General features: G+C 41.8%; 1 protein-coding gene and 1 pseudogene across 1 annotated transcript; both read right to left on the bottom strand.

Moving 5' to 3' along the window:
* Window positions 1–224: 224 nt before the first annotated feature.
* LOC118360539 (P2Y purinoceptor 1-like) lies at window positions 225–2,482 on the bottom strand (annotated as a pseudogene).
* On the bottom strand, window positions 1,641–16,763 carry LOC118360719 (CCN family member 2-like). Its single transcript, XM_035740061.2, has 5 exons — window positions 16,588–16,763; window positions 15,333–15,549; window positions 14,081–14,329; window positions 10,837–11,060; window positions 1,641–3,330 (listed from the first exon to the last, which is right to left on the bottom strand). Exons 1-5 carry the CDS (start codon window positions 16,657–16,659, stop codon window positions 2,980–2,982), a joined length of 1,113 nt encoding a protein of 370 aa, XP_035595954.1. The 5' UTR covers window positions 16,660–16,763; the 3' UTR covers window positions 1,641–2,979.
* Between the last annotated feature and the right edge of the window lie 9,269 nt (window positions 16,764–26,032).

The raw sequence follows: 26,032 nt of genomic DNA, 5'->3' as shown, positions 1-26,032 counted from the left end.
TTACCCAGAAAGACTCACAGCTGGAATCGCTGCCAAACGTGCTTTTACAGTTAATCAATGCACAGTAATAAACACAGCAGAAATAGATAACAGTGGGGGAGAAAGGAGAGCACGCAAACAAAGCTCCTCTGTCTGCTTTTACAATGAGAATGCTGTGCTGAACTCATATTGGAGCTGAAGCTTGTCCCTGGATGCGATGCTTGAATATCTGAGGGACAGACTGCTCATTCCCAAAGCCTGGTGATCTGCATGAGAAGATCATCATTACTGTAGAGGTAGACCAATGGGTTGATGGCACTGTTTAGACATACAAGGGTTCGGCTGACTTGGTGAGCAATGTAAATGTCTGTGAACCAATTCTGACACACAATTCACTTTTCAAAATCCTAGTTTTCAGGTTTAGATTCCTGATTATATGATACGGTGTGTAACAAACAGAGAAGAGAAAAGTCACAAGGAACACCAGTTTTAGGCATCTCTGCTTCATCACTTGGTTGATATTGGTTTTGGTGGAGAGAACCACAGCCACGTGTTCATAGCAACCCAATATGATGAGCTGAGGGATGCAGAATCCACATACTGTCCATACAATACTGTAGTTCAGGTAATCATTGGTAAAGCAGTCAGAGGTGGTGTCAAAGCATGTTTCTGTCCCTGAAGAAGAGTTGAGTACTGTTCTGTCAAAGTACACATCAGGAAGACTCTGAATTCATTTAACTTTTATTTAACTAGGCAAGTCAGTTAAGAACAAATTCTTATTTTCAATGACAGCCTAGGAACAGTGGGTTAACTGCCTGTTCAGGGGCAGAACCACAGATTTGTACCTTGTCAGCTCGGGGATTTGAACTTGCAACTAGTCCAATGCTCTAACCTCTAGGCAACCCTGCCACCCCATCTGAATGCAGACGAAAACCCAGACTACAGCAGTGATAAATAACTACAGAGACCCTCAGTTATCCTGCCCATCACTCTCAAAGAGGTGGGCAATGCTCAGGTACCTGTATACGCTAATACATGTAAGGAAACCAATACTTCTCAGTTATTCTCAGAGCTCCACATTGAGATTGCAAAAGGTGGAGGCAGGTGTTCTCTCACAATGTTTTGTGTGAAAGTGCTATTTGCTCTATGACAAGCTGTATCACTGACTCTCTATACAGAAGAATTCTGAAATTATCAGTAGGGACTCATTTCCATGTCTTGACACACACCACACACACACACACACACACACACACACACACACACACACACACACACACACACACACACACACACACACACACACACACACACACACACACACACACACACACACACACACACACACACACACACACACACACACACACACACACACAGTGACCCCTTATTTCATTCAGTTTTGTAACAGTGGTTTGAAACAAGATGCTTTTTGAGGAAAGCCTAGAACATAACTTTTTGATCAAGGTCAACATTCAGTCATTTTATATAAAAACAAATGACATCAATTTAGATCCGGTCAGTTTCCTATTCATCACACAACTATTTACACTGATACTGTGAGTCCAATAGAAGCCACTAGATGTCAATGAATTTACATGGCATTCTGATATTGGGACTCTACAGTGTGTATGTTGAAATATCAGCACACAAATCACTAATCATTCATAAGGAGATTTATGGGAAAGTTACAGAAGAAATTACAACAACATCTCAATATAGAAATTAATTATTGAATAATATGCTATGTACAAATGAGCTCAAGCTTTACACAAAAGGCACTGTGAATGGAAAACATTTTGGACAATGCATAGAATCAGCGATACAGTTGTATGTTTCAAAAAGCATAAGAATGGTTTATATTTACAGCAACTTAGAAAATAAAAGTACAATTTCATCACAAAATAGACACATTTATAAACAAACAAACTGATACAACAGATGGAATTTGCATGTCAAGATACAGTGTCTATCAACCCAAAAGTTGGTGTCATTCTGTAAAATAAATTCACGAAAATGTAAGTAACAACACTTATTCAGTCAACTAAGTCAGGTCACGAGTCCAGGAGAAACACTAAGACCTAAGATGAGTCAAGAAAGGCAACAAATGTCATCTAGTCTAGTCATATGATACAACAGTTGGTCAATCAGTAAACAAGACGTGTTGTGTTACAGTAGTTCACTTCCATATGCTAAACAGTAGCTCTATCAGTCTCCTTATGGAGACATCATGCTAAATGTTTGGCTTGACAATGACCATGTAGTAGAGAAATACACAAACAGACCTGGGACGAGCCTAGCTAATTAGGGTTTATTGACCTATTCTACTCCTCATGAGGTCACCCTATGACAGGTGATAAAATGGAAGAGACAGGAGGTCTTAGTGCAGACTGACCTTGTCCAGTCATGTCAGGGCTTTATCCCCCAACTCAGTCCCAGAAGACCATTTCACTTCCCCTATCTATCCTAAGAGGTATAGGTTATACCTGCTGGATCCTTTCATGATAGAGAGAGGCTCTTTTATTTATTTATTTATTTTACCTTTATTTAACCAGGCAAGTCAGTTAAGAACACATTCTTATTTTCAATGACGGCCTGGGAACAGTGCTGCCTGTTCAGGGGCAGAACGACAGATTTGTACCATGTCAGCTCGGGGGTTTGAACTCGCAACCTTGCGGTTACTAGTCCAACGCTCTAACCACTAGGCTACGCTGCCGCTCTGTTCCAATATCCATACTTATATACCACTTATCTATCTATTTGGCAAGTAGTGTACCAGTATGGACATTGGGATACAGAATGCTCCCATGTCTCAGTATGGGAGTGTCAGTGCATGAAGGGGGGTAGGATAGGGCTCTAGATCTCTACAATAACTTACAGTAAGTAGTAAAGTGGAGATCTCCTGGTAAAAAGCCCTATGCGGAACATATTGAGGTGGAGAGCCACGGTGGACGCCCTAGGTTCTCAAGGGGGACTAGAGGGTTGAATTGAAATGCAAGTCTAGCCCCAAATGGTAGGGCTCCTGTATGAGCGTGAATGGCCTGTGTTGGGTACAGCTGCATAAGGTCCTGAAGCTGAGTAGGGTACAGCTGCATAGGGGCCTGAAGCTGAGTAGGGGCAGTTGTAGTGACAGACACAGGACTGGATCATCATGACTGCCCGGTGTAGGAGCCTGCCTGTGGGGCACCGGAATGCCACGGTGGCCGTGCTGGTCCGGTACGGGGAGCAGCAGCGGGCGTCGGTACACTGGCCACAATATCGGGGCCGGTAGACTCTTGTGCTGTAGCAGCCCTGGTGCACCAGTCTCACTGGCACCACTGACCTGTAGCTCGGCTCGCAGCGCCGGCCCGACTGAGAAAACACACACAGATCACCAATGTTAGCCTACTAGATGAGATCATGGCTGCTGAGAATATAGGTTCATGTATGTTTTATTAAATTAGGAATGAACTCAAATGCAATTACTGAAGAAAAAATATAACACCATAATACATGATTTTTTGTACAATGTTGTACACATAGCACTTGCGTTTCCAACACAAGAATACTCCAGACCATACAGTATAGCCATTTAATAAAGGACTGCACACTTTACATTAAAAAGTAAAGAGTCGAGGTGACAGGAGCACACAGTTTAGCACATATATGAGGCATATGCATGGCATCGGTCCTGTTGATCTTATCTAATATCTCTGTTGACATAACCTAATACCCCGATTGACATAACCTTATATCCCTGTTGACATAACCTAATATCCCGATTGACATAACCTAATACCCCGATTGACATAACCTTATATCCCTGTTGACATAACCTAATATCCCTGTTGACATAACCTAATATCCCTGTTGACATAACCTAATATCCCTGTTGACATAACCTAATATCCCTGTTGACGTAACCTAATATCCCTGTTGACATAACCTAATATCCCTGTTGACATAATCTAATATCCCTGTTGACATAACCTAATATCCCTGTTGACATAATCTAATATCCCTGTTGACATAACCTAATATCCCTGTTGACATAACCTAATATCCCTGTTGACGTAACCTAATATCCCTGTTGACGTAACCTAATATCCCTGTTGACGTAACCTAATATCCCTGTTGACATAACCTAATATCCCTGTTGACGTAACCTAATATCCCTGTTGACATAACCTAATATCCCTGTTGACGTAACCTAATATCCCTGTTGACGTAACCTAATATCCCTGTTGACATAACCTAATATCCCTGTTGACGTAACCTAATATCCCTGTTGACATAATCTAATATCCCTGTTGACGTAACCTAATATCCCTGTTGACGTAACCTAATATCCCTGTTGACGTAACCTAATATCCCTGTTGACATAATCTAATATCCCTGTTGACGTAACCTAATATCCCTGTTGACATAACCTAATATCCCTGTTGACGTAATCTAATGTTTCTGTTGACATAACCTATTATCCCTGTTGACATAATCTAATATCCCTTTTGACATAACCTATTATCCCTGTTGACATAACCTAATATCCCTGTTGACATAATCTATTATCCCTGTTGACATAACCTAATATCCCTGTTGACATAATCTATTATCCCTGTTGACATAATCTATTATCCCTGTTGACATAACCTAATATCCCTGTTGACATAATCTATTATCCCTGTTGACATAACCTAATATCCCTGTTGACATAATCTATTATCCCTGTTGACATAACCTAATATCCCTGTTGACATAACCTAATATCCCTGTTGACATAACCTAATATCCCTGTTGACATAATCTAATATCCCTGTTGACATAATCTAATGTTCCTGTTGACATAACCTATTATCCCTGTTGACATAACCTAATATCCCTGTTGACATAATCTAATGTTTCTGTTGACATAACCTATTATCCCTGTTGACATAACCTAATATCCCTGTTGACATAACCTAATATCCCTGTTGACATAACCTAATATCCCTGTTGACATAATCTAATATCCCTGTTGACATAACCTAATATCCCTGTTGACATAATCTAATATCCCTGTTGACATAATCTAATATCCCTGTTGACATAATCTAATATCCCTGTTGACATAACCTAATATCCCTGTTGACATAACCTAATATCCCTGTTGACATAATCTAATGTTTCTGTTGCCATAACCAATTATCCCTGTTGCCATAACCTATTATCCCTGTTGACATAATCTAATATCCCTGTTGACATAATCTAATGTTTCTGTTGACATAACCTATTATCCCTGTTGACATAATCTAATATCCCTGTTGACATAACCTAATATCCCTGTTGACGTAACCTAATATCCCTGTTGACATAATCTAATATCCCTTTTGACGTAACCTAATATCCCTGTTGACATAACCTAATATCCCTGTTGACATAATCTAATATCCCTTTTGACGTAACCTAATATCCCTGTTGACATAACCTAATATCCCTGTTGACATAACCTAATATCCCTGTTGACGTAACCTAATATCCCTGTTGACATAATCTAATATCCCTGTTGACATAACCTAATATCCCTGTTGACATAATCTAATGTTTCTGTTGACATAACCTATTATCCCTGTTGACATAATCTAATATCCCTTTTGACGTAACCTAATATCCCTGTTGACATAATCTAATATCCCTGTTGACATAATCTAATATCCCTGTTGACGTAACCTAATATCCCTGTTGACGTAATCTAATATCCCTGTTGACATAACCTAATATCCCTGTTGACATAACCTAATATCCCAGTTGACGTAACCTAATATCCCTGTTGACATAAACTAATATCCCTGTTGCCATAACCTAATATCCCTGTTGACATAATCTAATGTTTCTGTTGACATAACCTAATATCCCTGTTGACATAACCTAATATCCCTGTTGACGTAATCTAATGTTTCTGTTGACATAATCTAATATCCCTGTTGACATAATCTAATGTTTCTGTTGCCATAACCAATTATCCCTGTTGACATAAACTAATATCCCTGTTACCATAATCTAATATCCCTGTTGACATAACCTAATATCCCTGTTGACATAACCTAATATCCCTGTTGACATAACCTAATATCCCTGTTGACATAACCTAATATCCCTGTTGACATAACCTAATATCCCTGTTGACATAACCTAATATCCCTGTTGACATAATCTAATATCCCTGTTGACATAATCTAATATCCCTGTTGACATAACCTAATATCCCTGTTGACATAACCTAATATCCCTGTTGACATAATCTAATGTTTCTGTTGACATAACCTATTATCCCTGTTGACATAACCTAATATCCCTGTTGACATAACCTAATATCCCTGTTGACATAACCTAATATCCCTGTTGACATAACCTAATATCCCTGTTGACATAATCTAATGTTTCTGTTGACATAACCTATTATCCCTGTTGACATAACCTAATATCCCTGTTGACATAACCTAATATCCCTGTTGACATAATCTAATGTTTCTGTTGCCATAACCTATTATCCCTGTTGACGTAAACTAATATCCCTGTTACCATAATCTAATATCCCTGTTGACATAACCTAATATCCCTGTTGACATAATCTAATATCCCTTTGACGTAACCTAATATCCCTGTTGACGTAACCTAATATCCCTGTTGACGTAACCTAATATCCCTGTTGACATAATCTAATATCCCTGTTGACATAACCTAATATCCCTGTTGACATAACCTAATATCCCTGTTGACATAACCTAATATCCCTGTTGACATAACCTAATATCCCTGTTGACATAACCTAATATCCCTGTTGACATAATCTAATGTTTCTGTTGACATAACCTATTATCCCTGTTGACATAACCTAATATCCCTGTTGACATAATCTAATGTTTCTGTTGACATAACCTATTATCCCTGTTGACATAACCTAATATCCCTGTTGACATAATCTAATGTTTCTGTTGACATAACCTATTATCCCTGTTGACATAATCTAATGTTTCTGTTGACATAACCTAATATCCCTGTTGACATAACCTAATATCCCTGTTGACATAACCTAATATCCCTGTTGACATAATCTAATGTTTCTGTTGACATAACCTATTATCCCTGTTGACATAACCTAATATCCCTGTTGACATAATCTAATGTTTCTGTTGACATAACCTATTATCCCTGTTGACATAACCTAATATCCCTGTTGACATAATCTAATGTTTCTGTTGACATAACCTATTATCCCTGTTGACATAACCTAATATCCCTGTTGACATAATCTAATGTTTCTGTTGACATAATCTAATGTTTCTGTTGACATAACCTATTATCCCTGTTGACGTAACCTAATATCCCTGTTGACATAACCTATTATCCCTGTTGACATAACCTATTATCCCTGTTGACATAACCTAATATCCCTGTTGACATAATCTGATGTTTCTGTTGACATAATCTAATGTTTCTGTTGACATAACCTATTATCCCTGTTGACGTAACCTAATATCCCTGTTGACATAATCTGATGTTTCTGTTGACATAACCTAATATCCCTGTTGACGTAACCTAATATCCCTGTTGACATAATCTAATATCCCTTTTGACATAACCTAATATCCCTGTTGACATAATCTAATGTTTCTGTTGCCATAACAGGGCTCCGGGCAGCCGAGCGGAAATGGAGGAAAACTCGCCTCCCTGCGGACCTGGCATCCTTTCACTCCCTCCTCTCTACATTTTCCTCCTCTGTCTCTGCTGCTAAAGCCATTTTCTACCACTCTAAATTCCAAGCATCTGCCTCTAACCCTAGGAAGCTCTTTGCCACCTTCTCCTCCCTCCTGAATCCCCCCCCCCTCCTCCCTCTCTGCAGATGACTTCGTCAACCATTTTGAAAAGAAGGTCGACGACATCCGATCCTCGTTTGCTAAGTCAAACGGCACCGCTGGTTCTGCTCACACTGCCCTACCCTGTGCTCTGACCTCTTTCTCCCCTCTCTCTCCAGATGAAATCTCACGTCTTGTGACGGCCGGCCGCCCAACAACCTGCCCGCTTGACCCTATCCCCTCCTCTCTTCTCCAGACCATTTCCGGAGACCTTCTCCCTTACCTCACCTCGCTCATCAACTCATCCCTGACCGCTGGCTACGTCCCTTCCGTCTTCAAGAGAGCGAGAGTTGCACCCCTTCTGAAAAAACCTACACTCGATCCCTCCGATGTCAACAACTACAGACCAGTATCCCTTCTTTCTTTACTCTCCAAAACTCTTGAACGTGCCGTCCTTGGCCAGCTCTCCCGCTATCTCTCTCTGAATGACCTTCTCGATCCAAATCAGTCAGGTTTCAAGACTAGTCATTCAATTGAGACTGCTCTTCTCTGTATCACGGAGGCGCTCCGCACCGCTAAAGCTAACTCTCTCTCCTCTGCTCTCATCCTTCTAGACCTATCGGCTGCCTTCGATACTGTGAACCATCAGATCCTCCTCTCCACCCTCTCCGAGTTGGGCATCTCCGGCGCGGCCCACGCTTGGATTGCGTCCTACCTGACAGGTCGCTCCTACCAGGTGGCGTGGCGAGAATCTGTCTCCTCACCACGTGCTCTCACCACTGGTGTCCCCAGGGCTCTGTTCTAGGCCCTCTCCTATTCTCGCTATACACCAAGTCACTTGGCTCTGTCATAACCTCACATGGTCTCTCCTATCATTGCTATGCAGACGACACACAATTAATCTTCTCCTTTCCCCCTTCTGATGACCAGGTGGCGAATCGCATCTCTGCATGTCTGGCAGACATATCAGTGTGGATGACGGATCACCACCTCAAGCTGAACCTCGGCAAGACGGAGCTGCTCTTCCTCCCGGGAAGGACTGCCCGTTCCATGATCTCGCCATCACGGTTGACAACTCCATTGTGTCCTCCTCCCAGAGCGCTAAGAACCTTGGCGTGATCCTGGACAACACCCTGTCGTTCTCAACTAACATCAAGGCGGTGGCCCGTTCCTGTAGGTTCATGCTCTACAACATCCGCAGAGTACGACCCTGCCTCACACAGGAAGCGGCGCAGGTCCTAATCCAGGCACTTGTCATCTCCCGTCTGGATTACTGCAACTCGCTGTTGGCTGGGCTCCCTGCCTGTGCCATTAAACCCCTACAACTCATCCAGAACGCCGCAGCCCGTCTGGTGTTCAACCTTCCCAAGTTCTCTCACGTCACCCCGCTCCTCCGCTCTCTCCACTGGCTTCCAGTTGAAGCTCGCATCCACTACAAGACCATGGTGCTTGCCTACGGAGCTGTGAGGGGAACGGCACCTCAGTACCTCCAGGCTCTGATCAGGCCCTACACCCAAACAAGGGCACTGCGTTCATCCACCTCTGGCCTGCTCGCCTCCCTACCACTGAGGAAGTACAGTTCCCGCTCAGCCCAGTCAAAACTGTTCGCTGCTCTGGCCCCCAATGGTGGAACAAACTCCCTCACGACGCCAGGACAGCGGTGTCAATCACCACCTTCCGGAGACACCTGAAACCCCACCTCTTTAAGGAATACCTAGGATAGGATAAGTAATCCTTCTCACCCCCTTTAAGATTTAGATGCACTATTGTAAAGTGACTGTTCTACTGGATGTCATAAGGTGAATGCACCAATTTGTAAGTCGCTCTGGATAAGAGCGTCTGCTAAATGACTTAAATGTAAATGTTATCCCTGTTGACATAACCTAATATCCCTGTTGACATAACCTAATATCCCTGTTGACATAATCTAATATCCCTGTTGACATAATCTAATATCCCTGTTGACATAACCTAATATCCCTGTTGACATAACCTATTATCCCTGTTGACATAAACTAATATCCCTGTTACCATAATCTAATATCCCTGTTGACATAATCTAATATCCCTTTTGACGTAACCTAATATCCCCGTTGACATAACCTAAAATCCCTGTTGACATAACCTAATATCCCTGTTGCCATAACCTAAATCCCTGTTGCCATAACCTAATATCCCTGTTGCCATAACCTAATATCCCTGTTGCCATAATCTAATATCCCTGTTGACATAACCTAATATCCCTGTTGACATACCTAATATCTCTGTTGACATAACCTAACATCCCTGTTGACATACCTAATATCCCTGTTGCCATAATCTAATGATCCTGTTGACATAATCTAATATCCCTGTTGACATAAGGGTAAGTAATCCTTCTCACCCCCCCAACAAGATTTAGATGCAAGTGGCTGTTCCACTGGTTGTCATAGGTGTTTGCACCAATTTGTAAGTCGCTCTGGATAAGAGCGTCTGCTAAATGACTTAAATGTAAATGTAAATGTAAATGACATAACCTAAATCCCTGTTGCCATAACCTAATATCCCCGTTGACATAACCTAATATCCCTGTTGCCATAACCTAAAATCCCTGTTGCCATAACCTAATATCCCTGTTGACATAATCTAATATCCCTTTTGACATAACCTAATATCCCTGTTGACATAATCTAATATCCCTGTTGCCATAATCTAATGATCCTGTTGACATAACCTAATATCCCTGTTGACAAAACCTAACATCCCTGTTGACATAATCTAATATCCCTGTTGACATAACCTAATATCCCTGTTGCCATAATCTAATGATCCTGTTGACATAACCTAATATCCCTGTTGACATAACCTAATATCCCTGTTGCCATAATCTAATGATCCTGTTGACATAACCTAATATCCCTGTTGACAAAACCTAATATCTCTGTTGACATAACCTAATATCCCTGTTGACATAACCTAATATCCCTCTTGATATAACCTATGACATGTGAGGTAGGCCGGTTGGGGAGTGGGTTACGAGAGGTTATATGGGCAGGTATGGGCTCACCATGGGGCTTCTGCGTAGCTGGAGTGCCTGACAGGGCCAGACCTTACAAAGACGGCTCTGCATCTCGAGCCGGCAGGCTGGGTTCTTGTTGGAAACCCGAGTGGAGACCCCGCCGTCACAAGTCCGGGAGCAGACACTCCACTCTGTACTCTGGTCTATACAGTTAAAGGCTGGGTTTGGCTGGGGACCAGACATGCCTGGCCACAACCTGTCTGATCTGGAGGCTGTAGAGAGGAGGCCAGGAGAGAAATGAGACTGAATGGTGAATTTCCTCAAGAATACTTGATTGCTTGGTTCAGCTGTCTTAAAAAGAAGAAGTATGGGGAATAAGAGCAGTGCGCTTCGAGCACAAACAGGACAATGAGGAATGAGTGACTTGTCACGACATCCAGCTGTTAACAACTCAATCAGAGCCAAAAAACTAATCTGACATGAATTCTCAGGTTTAAAAAAAATGTATCAGTGTGTTTCAGATGTCATAATGTCTCTTAAATGACTCAATTGGCCTCAAATTGGACAGGAACATTTTGTCTTTTTGTATCACAGAAAAGCAGTGTTATCGACGGAGATCACTCCCTAACTCTGGTTGAATCTGTGAGTCATAATAACCAGCTGTGTTTCTGGTCCGCTGTGACCAGAACCATATCGGTTTTGGTCAAAAATAGTGCACTACATAGGGAATAGGGTGCCATATGGGATGCATATGGGAAACATGGTCCACTGTAAGAGGACTTTCTATTTTAACAATAATGTGAATCTTCATCTGGCCAGACTTTTCCATTGAAATGCTGTGGTTATATTTGGACATTGTGTCTTTTCATTTGGCCAAATTCACCCCAATTAAATGCTAAACATCAATAAAATACCTCAGACAGTGAATGTCAGTGACAGGTCAAATCAAATCAAATGTTATTTATCACATGCGTTTAATACAACAGGTGTTATCTTACAGCGAAATGGTTACTTTACAAGCCCTTAACCAACAATGCAGTTTTAAGAAAAAAATATATATAATTTTTTAAATGATTAAAGAGCAGCAGCAAAATAACAGTAGCAACAGTAGTCTGTATAGAGTACAGGGGGTACCAGTACAGAGTCAATGTGCGGGGGCATAGGTTAGTCCAGGTAATTGAGGTAATATGTACATGTAGGTAGAGTTTAATTGACATGCATAGATAATAAACAGAGAGTAACAGCATTATAAGAGAGAGGGGAGGGGGGACAATGCAAATCGTCTGGGTAGCCATTTGATTAGCTGTTCGGGAGTCTTATGGTTTGGGGGTAGAAGCTGTTAAGAAGCCTTTTGGACCTAGACTTGGCGCTCCGGTACCACTTGCCATGTGGAAGCAGAGAGTGTGGGGTGTCTGGAGTTTATGAAATTTTTAGAGCCTTTCACTGACAGGAATCTTTACCCCAGTGATGTACTGGGCCGTATGCACTAAGTGCCTTGTGGTCGGAGGCCGAGCAGTTGCCATACCAGGCAGTGATGCAAGCAGTCAGGATGCTCTCAATGGTGCAGGTGTAGAACTTTTTGAGGATCTGAGGACTCATGCCAAATCTTTTCAGTCTCCTGAGGGGGAATAGGCTTTGACGTGCCCTCTTCACGACTGTCTTGGTGTGTATGGACCATGATAGTTTGTTGGTGATGACACCAAGGAACTTGAAGCTCTCAACCTGCTCCACTGCAGCCTCGTTGATGAGAATGGAGTCGTGCTCGGTCCTCCTTTTCCTGTAGTCCACAATCATCTCCTTTGTCTTGATCACGTTGAGTGAGAGGTAGTTATCCTGGCACCACATAGCCAGGTCTCTGACCTCCTCCCTATAGGCTGTCTCATCGTTGTCAGTGATCAGCCCTATCACTGTTGTGTCATTGTCAAACTTAATGATGGCGTTGGAGTCGTGCCTGGCCATGCAGTCAGGAGTGAACAGGGAGTACAGGAGGGGACTGAGCACGCACACCTGTTGAGGATGAGCGTGGCAGATGTGTTGTTACCTACCCTTACCACTTGCAGGGGGAGGTGTTTAGTCCAAGGGTCCATAGCCTTGTGATGAGCTTTGAGGGCACTATTGTGTTGAACCTTGAGCTGTAGTCAATGAATAGCATTCTCACATAGGTGTTCCTTTTGTCCAGGTGGGAAAGGGCAGTGTGGAGTGCATCTGTGGATCTGTTGGGGCGGTATGCAAATTGGACTGGGTCTAGGGTTTCTGGGATAATGGTGTTGATGTGAGCCATGACCAGCCTTTCAAAGCACTTCATGACTATGGACGTGACTTCTACAGGTCGGTAGTCATTTAGGCAGGTTACAGTACCGTAGTGTTCTTGGGCACAGGGACTATGGTGGTCTGCTTGAAACATTTTGGTATTACAGACTCAGTCAGGCACAGGTTGAAAATGTCAGGGAAGACACTTGCCAGTTGGTCTGCGCATGCTTGGAGTACACATCCTGGTAATCCGTCTGGCCTTGTGAATGTTGACCTGTTTAAAGGTGTTACTAACATTGGCTACGGAGAGCGTGATCACACAGTCATCCAGAACAGCTGATGATCTCATGCATGCTTCGGTGTTGCTTGCCTCGAAGCGAGCATAGAAGTAATTTAGCTCGTCTGGTAGGCTTGTGTCACGGGTCAGCTCAAGGCTGTGCTTCCCTTTGTAGTCTGTAATAGTTTGTAAGCCCTGCCACATCCAACGAGCGTCGGAGCTGGTGTAGTACGAATCTATCTTAGTCCTGTATTGACGCTTTGCCTGTTTGATGGTTCGTCAGAGGGCATAGCGGGATTTCTTACAAGCTTCCGGGTTAGAGTCCCGCTCCTTGAAAGCAGCATCTCTACCCTTTAGCTCTGTGTGGATGTTGACTGTAATCTATGGCTTCTGGTTGGGGTATGTACGTACAGTCATTGAGGGGACGACGTCATCGATGCACTTGTGGGATGTTAATATTGTCCTACAGCTTGATCAACAAAATAACATCTGTCATTGTGGTATCCAATTGTGTGAACAATTCCTTATATATGTCAAGTAGCTTGTCTAAAATCAGAAAATAACGTTTGGAATCCACAGTGACTTTTAAATATGGTCCAGTTTAAAGATGTAGCAGAAACCTGCGTCAGAACAGAGGATGACAAGACTGGTGCCAGATCTGTTTGTATTGTATTGCCAATGACAACCACCATAGTAGTGGACTATAGAGCACAAACAGATCTTGGACCAGACTAGTGTATGACTGTTATCCAAGCTTGATGTTACCTGTGATGGCATCCTGAAGGATGGTATTGTCCGTGTTCTCACACACCCACTCCTTGCAACACTTCCCAGGCAGCTGTACCCGCTGGGGGTATGGGCAGTCTGGGCTGGGCAGACGTATGTCCTCAGGGCACAGGGGCACACAGGTCACACCTCCCCCCAGGCAGCGGCACTGGGTGGCACAGGAGGGCTGGAACACCTGGCCATCCAGGTAAGAAACCCCATTCATCTCACAGCCCAACTCCTCCTGACCTGGACGGGTATGAACAGAACAGAGCTGGGTTCAAATTCCATTTGAAATCTATCAAATAGTTTGAGCGTTTGTTCTAGCCTGCCTGGAGTCCAGATGGGCAGAGTTTGTATTTTTGGGACTATTCTATTGCTCCATCAAACCAGGCAAGCTCAATCAAGCACAGATAAAGTATTTGAAAGGATTTCACATAGTATTTGAACCCCAGTAGGATGTGGGAACAGGACAGAGAGATTATTTTAGGCTCCTTACCCTGGACTGGCATCCCCACCCTAATCCTAACCCGTACCCTGGAACATTGCCCTTGCTCTGGTCTGAAGGAAATACAATTAGGAAAGGAAAACCTCAAACAGAGAGAGAGAGAGAGAGAGAGAGAGAGAGAGCTTATGAAAGAGCGAGGTAAGGACTCAAGAGGCTCATGTCTACTGCCAAGCCTGTGGGTTGTTATGTGATGTTATGGGAAACCAGGCTGTGGCCTAAATGGCACCCTATTGTAGGGAATAGGGTGTCATTTGGGACACAACTCAGGCCTGGGGAGACTGAAAAGTCTGTTTTGCAATCCGTGTGTGTTGTCTCTGCAATCTATCATTCTCAATGGGAAGTGTGTCAACACCACCACTGAAAATAGAGGTTGAGGTGTTTTGAAATACAGGCAAACTAAAGCCCCTCCGCTTTCCGGCTGGCTAGCTGGCTGAGTATATGCCCTAAACAGAGTGTATGTTTGTCCCTCTCTTACATACAGACAGTCCAACAGAGTGCAGCTTCAAACCCTCTCCCTTTATTTGCTAATTGTCATGGGCAGAGGTTGGTTGTTTAGTGTCAGAAAAGAGTTGTCTGTTTGTCCCACCCACACAGACTGCAAAGCCAAACCACACCTGGTCTAAACTGACTCTGAATCTTTCAGGCCTGGGTTTGGCTTGGGCAGAGGCTGCTAGTTTACTGTTAAGAAGGGTGGCACTGTTGCATTTGTTTATGACTGAAAGTCAATAAACAATTGGTACTCACTGGAACACTCTCCAGGGTTGCCGGAGAAGCTAGTGCTGTAGTCACACTGCAGTCCTCGCTGGCTGTCACACAAGTACAGATCACTGCAGGCCTCACCCTGCTGCCGGGCACACACCTGGCAGCACTGGCAGCCGTCCAGGACCAGAGGGACTCCAGCTGGGCACAGGGGCACGGGGCTGGGGCACTGGCATGGTCCCGGGCATAGCTGACACCACACCTGGAGTAACACAGGGGCAGATGTTAGAGGTTAGAGCAGGTAGAGATTGTTGGTCAGTTGTTGTTGTCGTCATAGTCGTCATCATTATCTCCGTCATCATCGTCATCATAATCATCTTCATCATTATTATCACCATCTCAAGTATCAACAATATTTTCATTGTCGCCATCCTCATAATCGTCATCAACATCATCACAGTTAAAACAATGCTGCAGTTATGTTCTGAAATAAAACATCCTTTTTTTGACCAAATGTAAGTTTGGTAAAAAAATGTGTATTTGGTAGAAGTAATTTGTATACTATGTCCAACACTGTCTAGTCAAAGTACACTATCTAGTACACTATGTCCAACACTGTCTAGTCAAAATACTCCTGTTTTCAATTACAGGCAGATAATGGAGCCCACAGCAGGCAATCTTTGGACATACTGGCCTCAATGTCATCCCCCCTGGACTCTTCCATTGTTTTAAAAATAATTTGTCATCTCAAACTATTCTCGATGCAACTATACAAATTAACATCAAACATTTACAATATTCTTAATACATCGATATTGATCATTATTATTCATGATGATCAAAGTGTACAAAAATTGTATTTTTTTGTTTCCCATTTCTAGATTTTTAAAAACAAAAAAATCGTAATATGCAGTGTCTAATACTGGTACATCATGCAATGAACAGCTTTTGTACAAATATTACAAATTGGCTATAGAGAAAGTTACAAATATTATAAAATTGGCTCTAGAGTAAGATACAAATATTACAAATTGGCTATAGAGTAATTTACAAATAAAAACAACACGAACATAAAAACAAACAATCAGTTCTATCGAAACAGATTTGGTTTAATCTTCAAACATAGCCACCTGGAATCTTGTGATAGATCTTTCCATGGAATGAATGTATACAATCAATGGAATGTAGTCACATTGATCTCCACAGACAGTCCACATCCTGAGAAACAGGTGTAAGATACAGGTACAGTTCACCTCCCCATACACACAACGAGAAAAGCAGAAAACCTGTGTGGCCTCACCTGCAGTGCAACCATACAGAGCAGTAATGCCAAGGCTATCACATTGTCACTGAGTTGTCTTGAAATTTCCATTGAAACGACTGTAGGTTGATTGGACTGATCTGTTGTGTCTGTCTGTCTAACCTCTAAGTGATGAAGTTGTTGGTAGTGGTGCTAGCTAGCTACCAGTGCTGCTTGCTGTTGGCTAACTACTCATTCCTTTGCATGGCTGTCATTTATAAAGTCTCAGCTGTGATGTCACAGAGCTGACCGCCGTGTAAACAGTCACTGGAGCGAGATCAGAAATGTTTCACATTCCTCCTACTCCCTGTCATCCATTTACACTTCCAGCCCTTTCTCCCCTTCTTTTTCCCCTCCCTCCCTCCCTCCCTCCCTCCCTCCCTCCCTCCCTCCCTCTCAGTCCGTTGGTATGCTGCTAAATTTACACAGCTTAACACAAGTTGAAGGGAGAAAAATACATGATCCTCCTGGATGTCTACTGGATGTCAAATAGCCTCTAAAACTTATTTGTGGTGTAAAGTTTCCTGCAGGGGAAGTCAAGTACTATTTGAGAAGGTCCGGTCACACATATTTTCTAGTTGGCAAAGGTCCGGATTGATATTGTCATTTATCGAAGTAGTAACAGACCCCCACCTCGCAACCCATGCGACGCCAAACTGTTCACATCCTTCTTGTAGGCGGAAATAACATTTTGACGTTTCAATGCCAATTTTGCAAAATTCTACACATTTTGCATCGGAAAGAGATTTTTTGTTGTTATTTTAAAGCTAATTTCCTGCAATTCTACAAATGTTTCCATGTCTTATGTGTGTTTATCTAACCGCGGTACAGACACCAAGTCTATAGTATGGCGACAACAGCTCAAATAAGCAAAGAGAAAAGAAAAGAGAGGTCCGCGAGTTGAGTACTGTATAATAGACCACTATGAATTAGCACATTTTCATCTTCCTTATGTTTTGTGATAGTGGTTTTGCTTTTCCTTTCCATAACATAACATATATATATAGAGAGAGATGTTATGTGTGACATAACATACACATAACATACACATATACATATATATGTTTAGGAAAGGAAAAGCGAAACCACAATCTTAAAACATAAGGAAGATGAAAATGTGCTAATTCATAGTGTATATATTCTTCCTTATGTTTTGAGATTGTGGTTTCGCTTTTCCTTTCCTAAATATATATATATATATATATATATATATATATATATATATATATATATATATATATATATATATATATATATATATATATATATATATATATATATATATATATATATATACAGTACCAGTCAAAAGTTTGGACACACCTACTCATTCAAGGGTTTTTCTTTATGTTTTCTATTTTCTACATTGTAGAATAATAGTGAAGACATCAAAACTATAAAATAACACATATGGAATCATGTAGTAGCCAAAAAAAGTGTTAAAAAAGTATAATCAGTTGTGTTGTGACAAGGTAGGGGAGGTATACAGAAGATAGCCCTATTTGGTAAAAGACCAAGTCTATAGTATGGCGAGAACAGCTCAAATAAGCAAAGTGAAACGACAGTCCATCATTAATTTAAGACATGAAGGTCAGTCAATACGGAAAATATCAAGAACTTTCAAAGTTTCTTCAAGTGCAGACACAAAAACCATCAAGCGCTATGATAAAACTGGCTCTCATGAGGATTATCACAGGAAAGGAAGACCCACAGTTACCTCTGATGCGGAGAATAAGTTCATTCAGAGTTAACTGCACCTCAGATTGCAGCCCAAACAAATGCTTCACAAAGTTCAAGTAACAGACACATCTCAACATCAATTGTTCGGAGGAGACTGTGTGAATCAGACCTTCGTGGTCAAATAGCGGCAAAGAAACCACTACTAAAAGACACCAATAAGAGGAAGTGACTTGCTTGGGCCAAGAAACACGAACAATGGACATTAGACCGGTGGAAATCTGTCCTTTGGTCTGATGAGTCCAAATGTAAGATATTTGTTTCCAACCACAATGTATTTGTGAGATTCTATGTAGGTGAACAGATGATCTCCGCATATGTGGTTCCCACCGTGAAGCATGGAGGAGGAGGTGTGATGGTGTGGGATGCTTTGCTGGTGACACTGTCTGTGATTTATTTAGAATTCGAGGCACACTTAACCAGCATGGCTACCACCGCATTCTGCAGCAATATGCCATCCCATCTTATTGAACAAGACAATGACCCAACACTATTTAACCAAGAAGGCTATTTAACCAAGAAGGAGAGTGATGGAGTGCTGCATCAGATGACCTGGCCTCAACCTAATTGAGATGATTTGGGGTGAGTTGGACCGAAGAGTGAAGGAAAAGACAGCTAACAAGTACTCAGGATATGTGGGAACTCCTTCAAGATTGTTGGAAAAGCATTCCAGGTGAAGGTGGTTGAGAGAATGCCAGGAGCGTGCAAAGCTGTCATCAAGGCGAAGGGTGGCTATTTTGAAGAATCAAACAATTAACTATTTTTTGGTTACTACATGATTCCATGTGTTATTTCATAGTTTTGATGTCTTCCCTATTATTCTACAATGTAGAAAATAGTAAAAATATCGAAAAACCCTTAAATGAATAGGTGTGTCCAAACTTTTGATTCATACTGTATATATAAACAGCTGTTTATAGTGACAGCCTAGAAAATAACATTAAAACAGGTAGTTGTTAATTATTTCTTAATTTCAAAACTTTAGATGCAACCGAAACAAATTAATTGATATCTAAGTCACCTCTTATAATGCCAACCTCATCTGTCCTGTGGTTGCCATGGTGCTGGAGCAATATGGCTGACATGGGTCTGAACTTGAAAGGCCATGACTAGTCCCATTCTGAAAAAGACAGAGAGGTTCCACTCCGGAGGAACCATGAGGAAACAAATCTGTGTCTGAAATGACACCCTGTTCACTATATAGTGCATTACTTTTGACCAAACCCATAGTAGGGCTATATAGAGTGCATTTGGGATGCTGATATTCTGTAGTGAAGAGTAGCACTGCCCAGCAACCACAGCAAAGCAGCAGAGAATGCTAACATCTAGTCTAAATAAGAGGCTGTTACCATAACGGTCAACATAACAGTATGACTGGAGAGATAGAAATATCTTCTTGGGGTGAGTGAAGAATTCTGCAAAAGTCTGGACCATTCACTTAATGTCTTAATTAAATAGGCCTACCATAACCGTTACATACCATTGAAACATTTTTGGTTAAGAAATGGATCTAATAAAGAACAATACATGGAGTATTACTTGGGAATCATTATGCCGTTTAAATGCCTTGGTCCAACATTCCATTCAATTATGAGAATTATTGATAACAGTTCACATGGAGAAAGAAGGCTGGGACAGGGGAGTGAAGGGATAACAGTTCACATGGAGAAAGAAGGCTGGGACAGGGGAGTGAATGGATAACAGTTCACATGGAGAAAGAAGGCTGGGACAGGGGAGTGAAGGGATAACAGTTCACATGGAGAAAGAAGGCTGGGACAGGGGAGTGAAGGGATAACAGTTCACATGGAGAAAGAAGGCTGGGACAGGGGAGTGAAGGGATAACAGTTCACATGGAGAAAGAAGGCTGGGACAGGGGAGTGAAGGGATAACAGTTCACATGGAGAAAGAAGGCTGGGACAGGGGAGTGAAGGGATAACAGTTCACATGGAGAAAGAAGGCTGGGACAGGGGAGTGAAGGGATAACAGTTCACATGGAGAAAGAAGGCTGGGACAGGGGAGTGAAGGGATAAGAAAAGACAGATTGTTTGAAAATAGAATGAGACAGATGAAATGATGCATATCCAACACAGGTGGGAGTCATGTGGATAGCCAGTTACAGCAGACCAAAAGTGAACTCCAGTTTGCACTAAACTTTGTTTTCAACACCTTTTTATTTTATTTTCACACTGTCCAAGAAATACAGGATTTGCAATGCCCCCAAACTAATAGGCAAGGCAATAGCCCTGCTGTAACCCACAGTGTACACGGGACATTTGGAGGAGACATTGACTGCGTCTCAAATGGCACGCTTTTCTATATTTAGTGCACTACGTTCGACCAGAGCGCAATGGTCCCTGGTCAAATGTAGTGCACTTCATAGGGAATAAGGTCCCATTTGGGGCGCATTTCACAGTGTACATTGGACATTTGGAGGAGACCTTGCTTCAGTGCAGAAGACAATGGGCCTACAGTAAGCTGAGGCAATATTGTTTTGTTATGCAATAGAGTATGCATACTTCATATCATGCTTGTTCAAACATACAGGTAGAGCAAAGATATTACAAAGATCACGTTCAAGTTTATTATAAATATAAATGTAATGTCATTATTTGTCCTACTGAAAGCATTAATTAAAGTAAAAAGAAAAAAATGATTGCTTTATTTATCCAAAGGAGCAAAACAATCAATGACAAACAGAGCTTCAGATCATCAATTATGTTTTGGAAGAAATCCAGCCTGAATCGCTCTCTGAATTTCAATGTACACTACCGTTCAAAAGTTTGGGGTCACTAATAAATGTCCTTGTTTTACATAAAAACATACATGAAATTAGTTTCAAAATTAATAGGAAATATAGTCAAGACTTTGACAAGGTTATAAATAGTGATTTGAAATTCAAATAATAATTGTGTCCTTCAAATTTCCTCCATTCGCAGCAATTACAGCTTTGCAGACCTTTGGCATTGTAGTTGTCAATTTTTTGAGGTAATCTGAAGAGATTTCCATGTTTCCTGAAGCACCTCTCACAAAATGGATTGGTTTGATGGGCACTTCTTACGTACCATACGGTCAAGCTGCTCCCACAACAGCTCAATAAGGTTGACTGGCCACTCCATTATTGACAGAATACCAGCTGATTGCTTCTTCCCTAAATAGTTTTAGCATAGTTTGGAGCTGTGCTTTGGGTCATTGTCCTGTTGTAGGAGGAAATTGGCTACAATTAAGCACAGTCCACAGGGTATGGCGTGGCTATCAAAATGGAATGATAGTCTTTCTTCTTCAAGATCCCTTTTGCCCTGTACAAATATCCTACTTTACCACCACCAAAGTACCCCTAGAACATCACATTGCCTCCAACATGCTTGACAGATGGCATCAAGCACTCTTCCAGCATCTTTTAATTTTTTTTGCATCTCAAGAATGTTCTTCATTGTGATCCAAACACCTCCAACTTAGATTCGTCTGTCCATAACACTTTTTTACAATCTTCCTCTGTCCAGTGTCTGTGTTCTTTTGCCCAGCTTAATCTTTTCTTTTTATTGGCCAGCTTTTTCTTTGTAAAGGCGTCTGTTTCTCAAACTAGACACTCTAATGTACTTGTCCTCTTGCTCAGTTGTGCACTGGGGCCTCCCACTCCTCTTTCTATTCTGGTTAGAGCCATTTTGCTCTGTTCTGTGAAGGGAGTAGTACACAGCGTCTTGGCAATTGCTCACATGGAATAGCCTTAATTTCTCAGAACAAGAATAGACTGACGAGTTTCAGAAGAAAGTACTTTGTTTCTGGCTATTTTGAGCCTGTAATCGAACCTACAAATGCTGATGCTCCAGGTACTCATCTGGTCTAAAGGAGGCCCATTTTATTGCTGCTTTAATCAGAACAACACTATTACTGTAACTGATGGGAGATGGCACAGTTGGAGAAGTCCCTCAGGGCTAAATACAATGACCCCATTCAGTTTGAAAGGGATACTGTTTAGCTATGCAATGGTATGTGCAGGAACTCTATTTGATTCAAACATACATGGACTGTAGGGCAAAGCCATGAAAATATTATGGTTCCTATTAATGTAGAAAAGAAAGCAATGATCAAAGTGTTGAGAACTAAAAGGAAATGGCGCCTACTATACCAAATCTGTTACTATGGAGCAAGAATGGCTAACATTCTGTATGTTAAAGGAAAATGTCTATCCAACATTAATAAAAATCTAAAAGTGGCTCAAATATTAAATAATGGTCCAACATAACAACACTGTAACTTACAAAGTTGACGTTTTGTCTGTTCCCACAATGAAAAAGAGTGCGGGAAGCCATAATTCCCTCTATCAACTCACCTCTCCTATTTCTCTCCTCAGCTAACCGAGAAATTTCAGGTCTGCCAGTTTTATGGTTAATGGGTTTGGGTCAGGGGCGTCATGTGTAACGGATGTGAAACGGCTAGCTTAGTTAGCGGTGCGCGCTAAATAGCGTTTCAATCGGTTACGTTACTTGCTCTGAGACCTTGAAGTAGTAGTTCCCCTTGCTCTGCAAGGGCCGCTGCTTTTGTGGAGCGATGGGTAACGATGCTTCGTGGGTGACTGTTGTTGATGTGTGCAGAAGGTCCCTGGTTCGCACCCGGGTATGGGCGAGGGGACGGTTTAAAAATTATACTGTTACACATGCACCCTAAAAATCTGAGGGGGCACAGATGATGTGAAGATACCTGGGGTGGGGGGAGTCCGGACAGGGTCAATCTAGAGACATAATCTAATGATTATATAAATATAAATATTTTACATAAATATATGTAAACAAAAAAAAAGCATACCTCTTGAACTATCTGTATCCTCCTGGCTGGTATTACTCTTTTAAAGAAACAAAACATCCCTCTCTGCATCTCTGCTAAAATCTGGGTAAAAGATTAAAAGAAATGTGAGTATTATTCAGTACATTCAGTTATTGTTTGCTTTTCTAAAATGTATCAACCTAGCCAGAAGGCATGCCAACTAAGATAGTTAGATGAAATGACTAGTAGTATAAACTTACATTACAGGACAAATCTGAGGTGGCACCCTATGGGCACGATGCTGCTGGTTTGGGTGACACTCAGTGTGCTCTGGGTGATCTGAATGTGACTGAAAGTCAACAAGCTGTGGCCAGCAACAGTCACAAATAATACACCCACCTTCTCCCCCTGGGGCAGTATCTGACACACACGCACACACCATGTAATTGGTGTCTGAGGTTTTGGCACAGGGGCGCCTCTAAACCAACAGCGTCAGGCGTCCGAGCAGTGCCATAATAAAACTGTCAAGACTGCCAGATCTTATTGTATCTTCAAAACGAGGAAGATGCACCACCTCTGACAGCTCAGAGGTGTGTGTGTGTGTGTGTGTGTGTGTGTGTGTGTGTGTGTGTGTGTGTGTGTGTGTGTGTGTGTGTGTGTGTGTGTGTGTGTGTGTGTGTGTGTGTGTGTGTGTGTGTGTGTGTGTGTGTGTGTTAATATGAGTTTAGAAATAGCTAGAGTGATCCAACTTCGCAAGTTAGGTTTGTAAAATAAATGGTTTAGCTACAGTATGTGTCCAAAATCCAAAGATAGATTGATGTTGTGATTTACATTGACTCATTATTCCAGTAAAACTCATGGCAGAGACGATGCCTAACATCGCAGTCTCACTGCCAACTTCTAAACTCAAATTAAAACTCACAGGCTGAATATAGAGCCATAGCTTTTCCACAATCCTCACTCAGTCTGTAAGAATAAAGCACAATGAATGATGTGAAAGATTTTTTTCTCCTAAGGTTTACAGTAAATTCATCCAACATCAACATTGAAACAATGTGTTCTTTCTTAACTGAGAAGTATCAGCTCTGAAACATTACCAAATGATTAAGGCTGAATCACTGTCGACTAAGACAGTGTAATATACAGTGCATTCGGAACGTATTCAGACCTCTTGACTTTTTCCACATTAGGTTAAGTTACAACCTCCTTCTAAAATTGATTAAATACTTTTTTCCCTCATCAATCTGCACACAATAACACCAAAAAGACAAAGCAAAAACAGTTTTGTAGAAATTTTAGCAAAACAAATAAAGAAATATCACATGTACATAAGAATTCAGATCCTTAACTCAGTACTTTGTTGGAGCACCATTGGCAACGATTACAGCCTCGAGTCGTCTTGTGTATGACGCTATAAAGCTTGGCACACCTCAAGGACATTCAGAGACTTGTCCCGTAGACACTCATGCATTGTCTTGGCTGTGTGCTTAGGGTTGTTGTCATGTTGGAAGGTGAACCTAAGCCCCATTCTGAGGTCCTGAGGACTCTGGACCAGGTTTTCATCAATGATCTCGATGTACTTTGCTCCGTTCATCTTTCCCTCAATCCTGACTAGTCTCCCAGTCCCTGATGCTGAAAAACATCCCCACAGCATGATGCTGCCACCACCATGCTTCACCGTAGGGTTGGTGTCAGCTTTCATCCAGACGTGATGCTTGGCATTCAGGCTAAAGAGTTACATTTTGGTTCCAACAGACCAGAGGATCTTGATTCTCATGGTCTGAGAGTCCTTTAGGTACCTGTCGGCTGTCATGTCCCTTTTACTGAGGAGTGGCTTCTGTCTGGCCACTTCACCATAAAGGCCTGATTGGTGGAGTGCTGTAGAGATGGTTGTACTTCCGGAAGGTTCTCCCAACTCCACAGAGGAACACTGGAGCTTTGTCAGAGTGACCATGGGGTTCTTGGTCGCCTCTCTGACCAAGGCCCTTCTCCCCCGATTGCTCAGTTTGGCCGGGAGGCCAGCTCTAGGAAGAGTCTTGTTGGTTCCAAACTTCTTCCATTTAAGAATGATGGAGACAACTGTGTTCTTGGTGACCTTCAATTCTGCAGACATTTTTTGGTACCCTTCCCCAGATCTGTGCCTCGACACAATCCTGTCTCAGAGGTCTACGGACAATTCCTTTGACCTCATAGCTTGGTTTTTGCTCTGACATGCACTGTCAACTCTGGGACCTTATATAGACAGGTGTGTGCCTTTCCAAATCATGTCCAATCAGTTGAATTTACCACAGGCAGACTCCAATCAAGTTGTAAAAACATCCCAAGGATGATCAATGGAAATAGGATGCACCTGATCTCAATTTCGAGTCTCATAGTAAAGGGGCTGAATACATGTAAATAAGGGATAATCTGTTTATTTGTAATACATTTTCAAACATTTCTAAAATACTGTTTTCGCTTTGTCATTATAGGGTATTGTGTGTAGATTTATGATATATTTATTTATATATTTATATATAAGAATAAGGCTGTAACGTAACAAAATGTGAAAGAAGTCAAGGGGTCTGGATGTTTTCCGAATGCACTGTACATGATTACTACAATGCATTGCATGAAGCCTCTCTTCATGTTCCACCAAGCTAAAAGGTTTACTAAGTAGACACCAGCAGGAAAAGTGGCGGTCAAAGACTGCACATGGTTTCAACTGCATGGTTAGGAAACCTGGGATGAAGAGGATGAGGAGGTCGCAGGTGAATAGTTTGGATAATGTAATGCTCACCAGCCAGACAGAGACACTATTTTAGGTTCTTGATGTACTGTACTTTACAGGTGTGTCCATGAAAATATTTGCATACACAAGGATTTGCGTGCTGACCTCTTGAAACCCGTAAGAAAATGCTACAGGTGCATATTTGGAACATCATGCGAAAGTATATTGTCTGAAATT

The sequence above is a fragment of the Oncorhynchus keta genome, chromosome 28, assembly GCF_023373465.1.
Source record: "Oncorhynchus keta strain PuntledgeMale-10-30-2019 chromosome 28, Oket_V2, whole genome shotgun sequence".
Taxonomy (NCBI): Eukaryota; Metazoa; Chordata; class Actinopteri; order Salmoniformes; family Salmonidae; genus Oncorhynchus; species Oncorhynchus keta.
The sequence above is the reverse complement of the archived record's forward strand: the minus strand, read 5'-3'. Positions and strand labels throughout refer to the sequence as shown.

Coding starts and splice junctions, on each gene's coding strand:
- LOC118360719 (XM_035740061.2), bottom strand. CDS start 16,659: ATGGAAATTTCAAGACAACTCAGTGACAATGTGATAGCCTTGGCATTA. Junction 11,061..14,080: donor CCTTCAGGATGCCATCACAG/GTAACATCAAGC, acceptor TCCTCTCTACAG/CCTCCAGATCAGACAGGTTG. Junction 3,331..10,836: donor AGCTACGCAGAAGCCCCATG/GTGAGCCCATAC, acceptor GTGTTTTCTCAG/TCGGGCCGGCGCTGCGAGCC.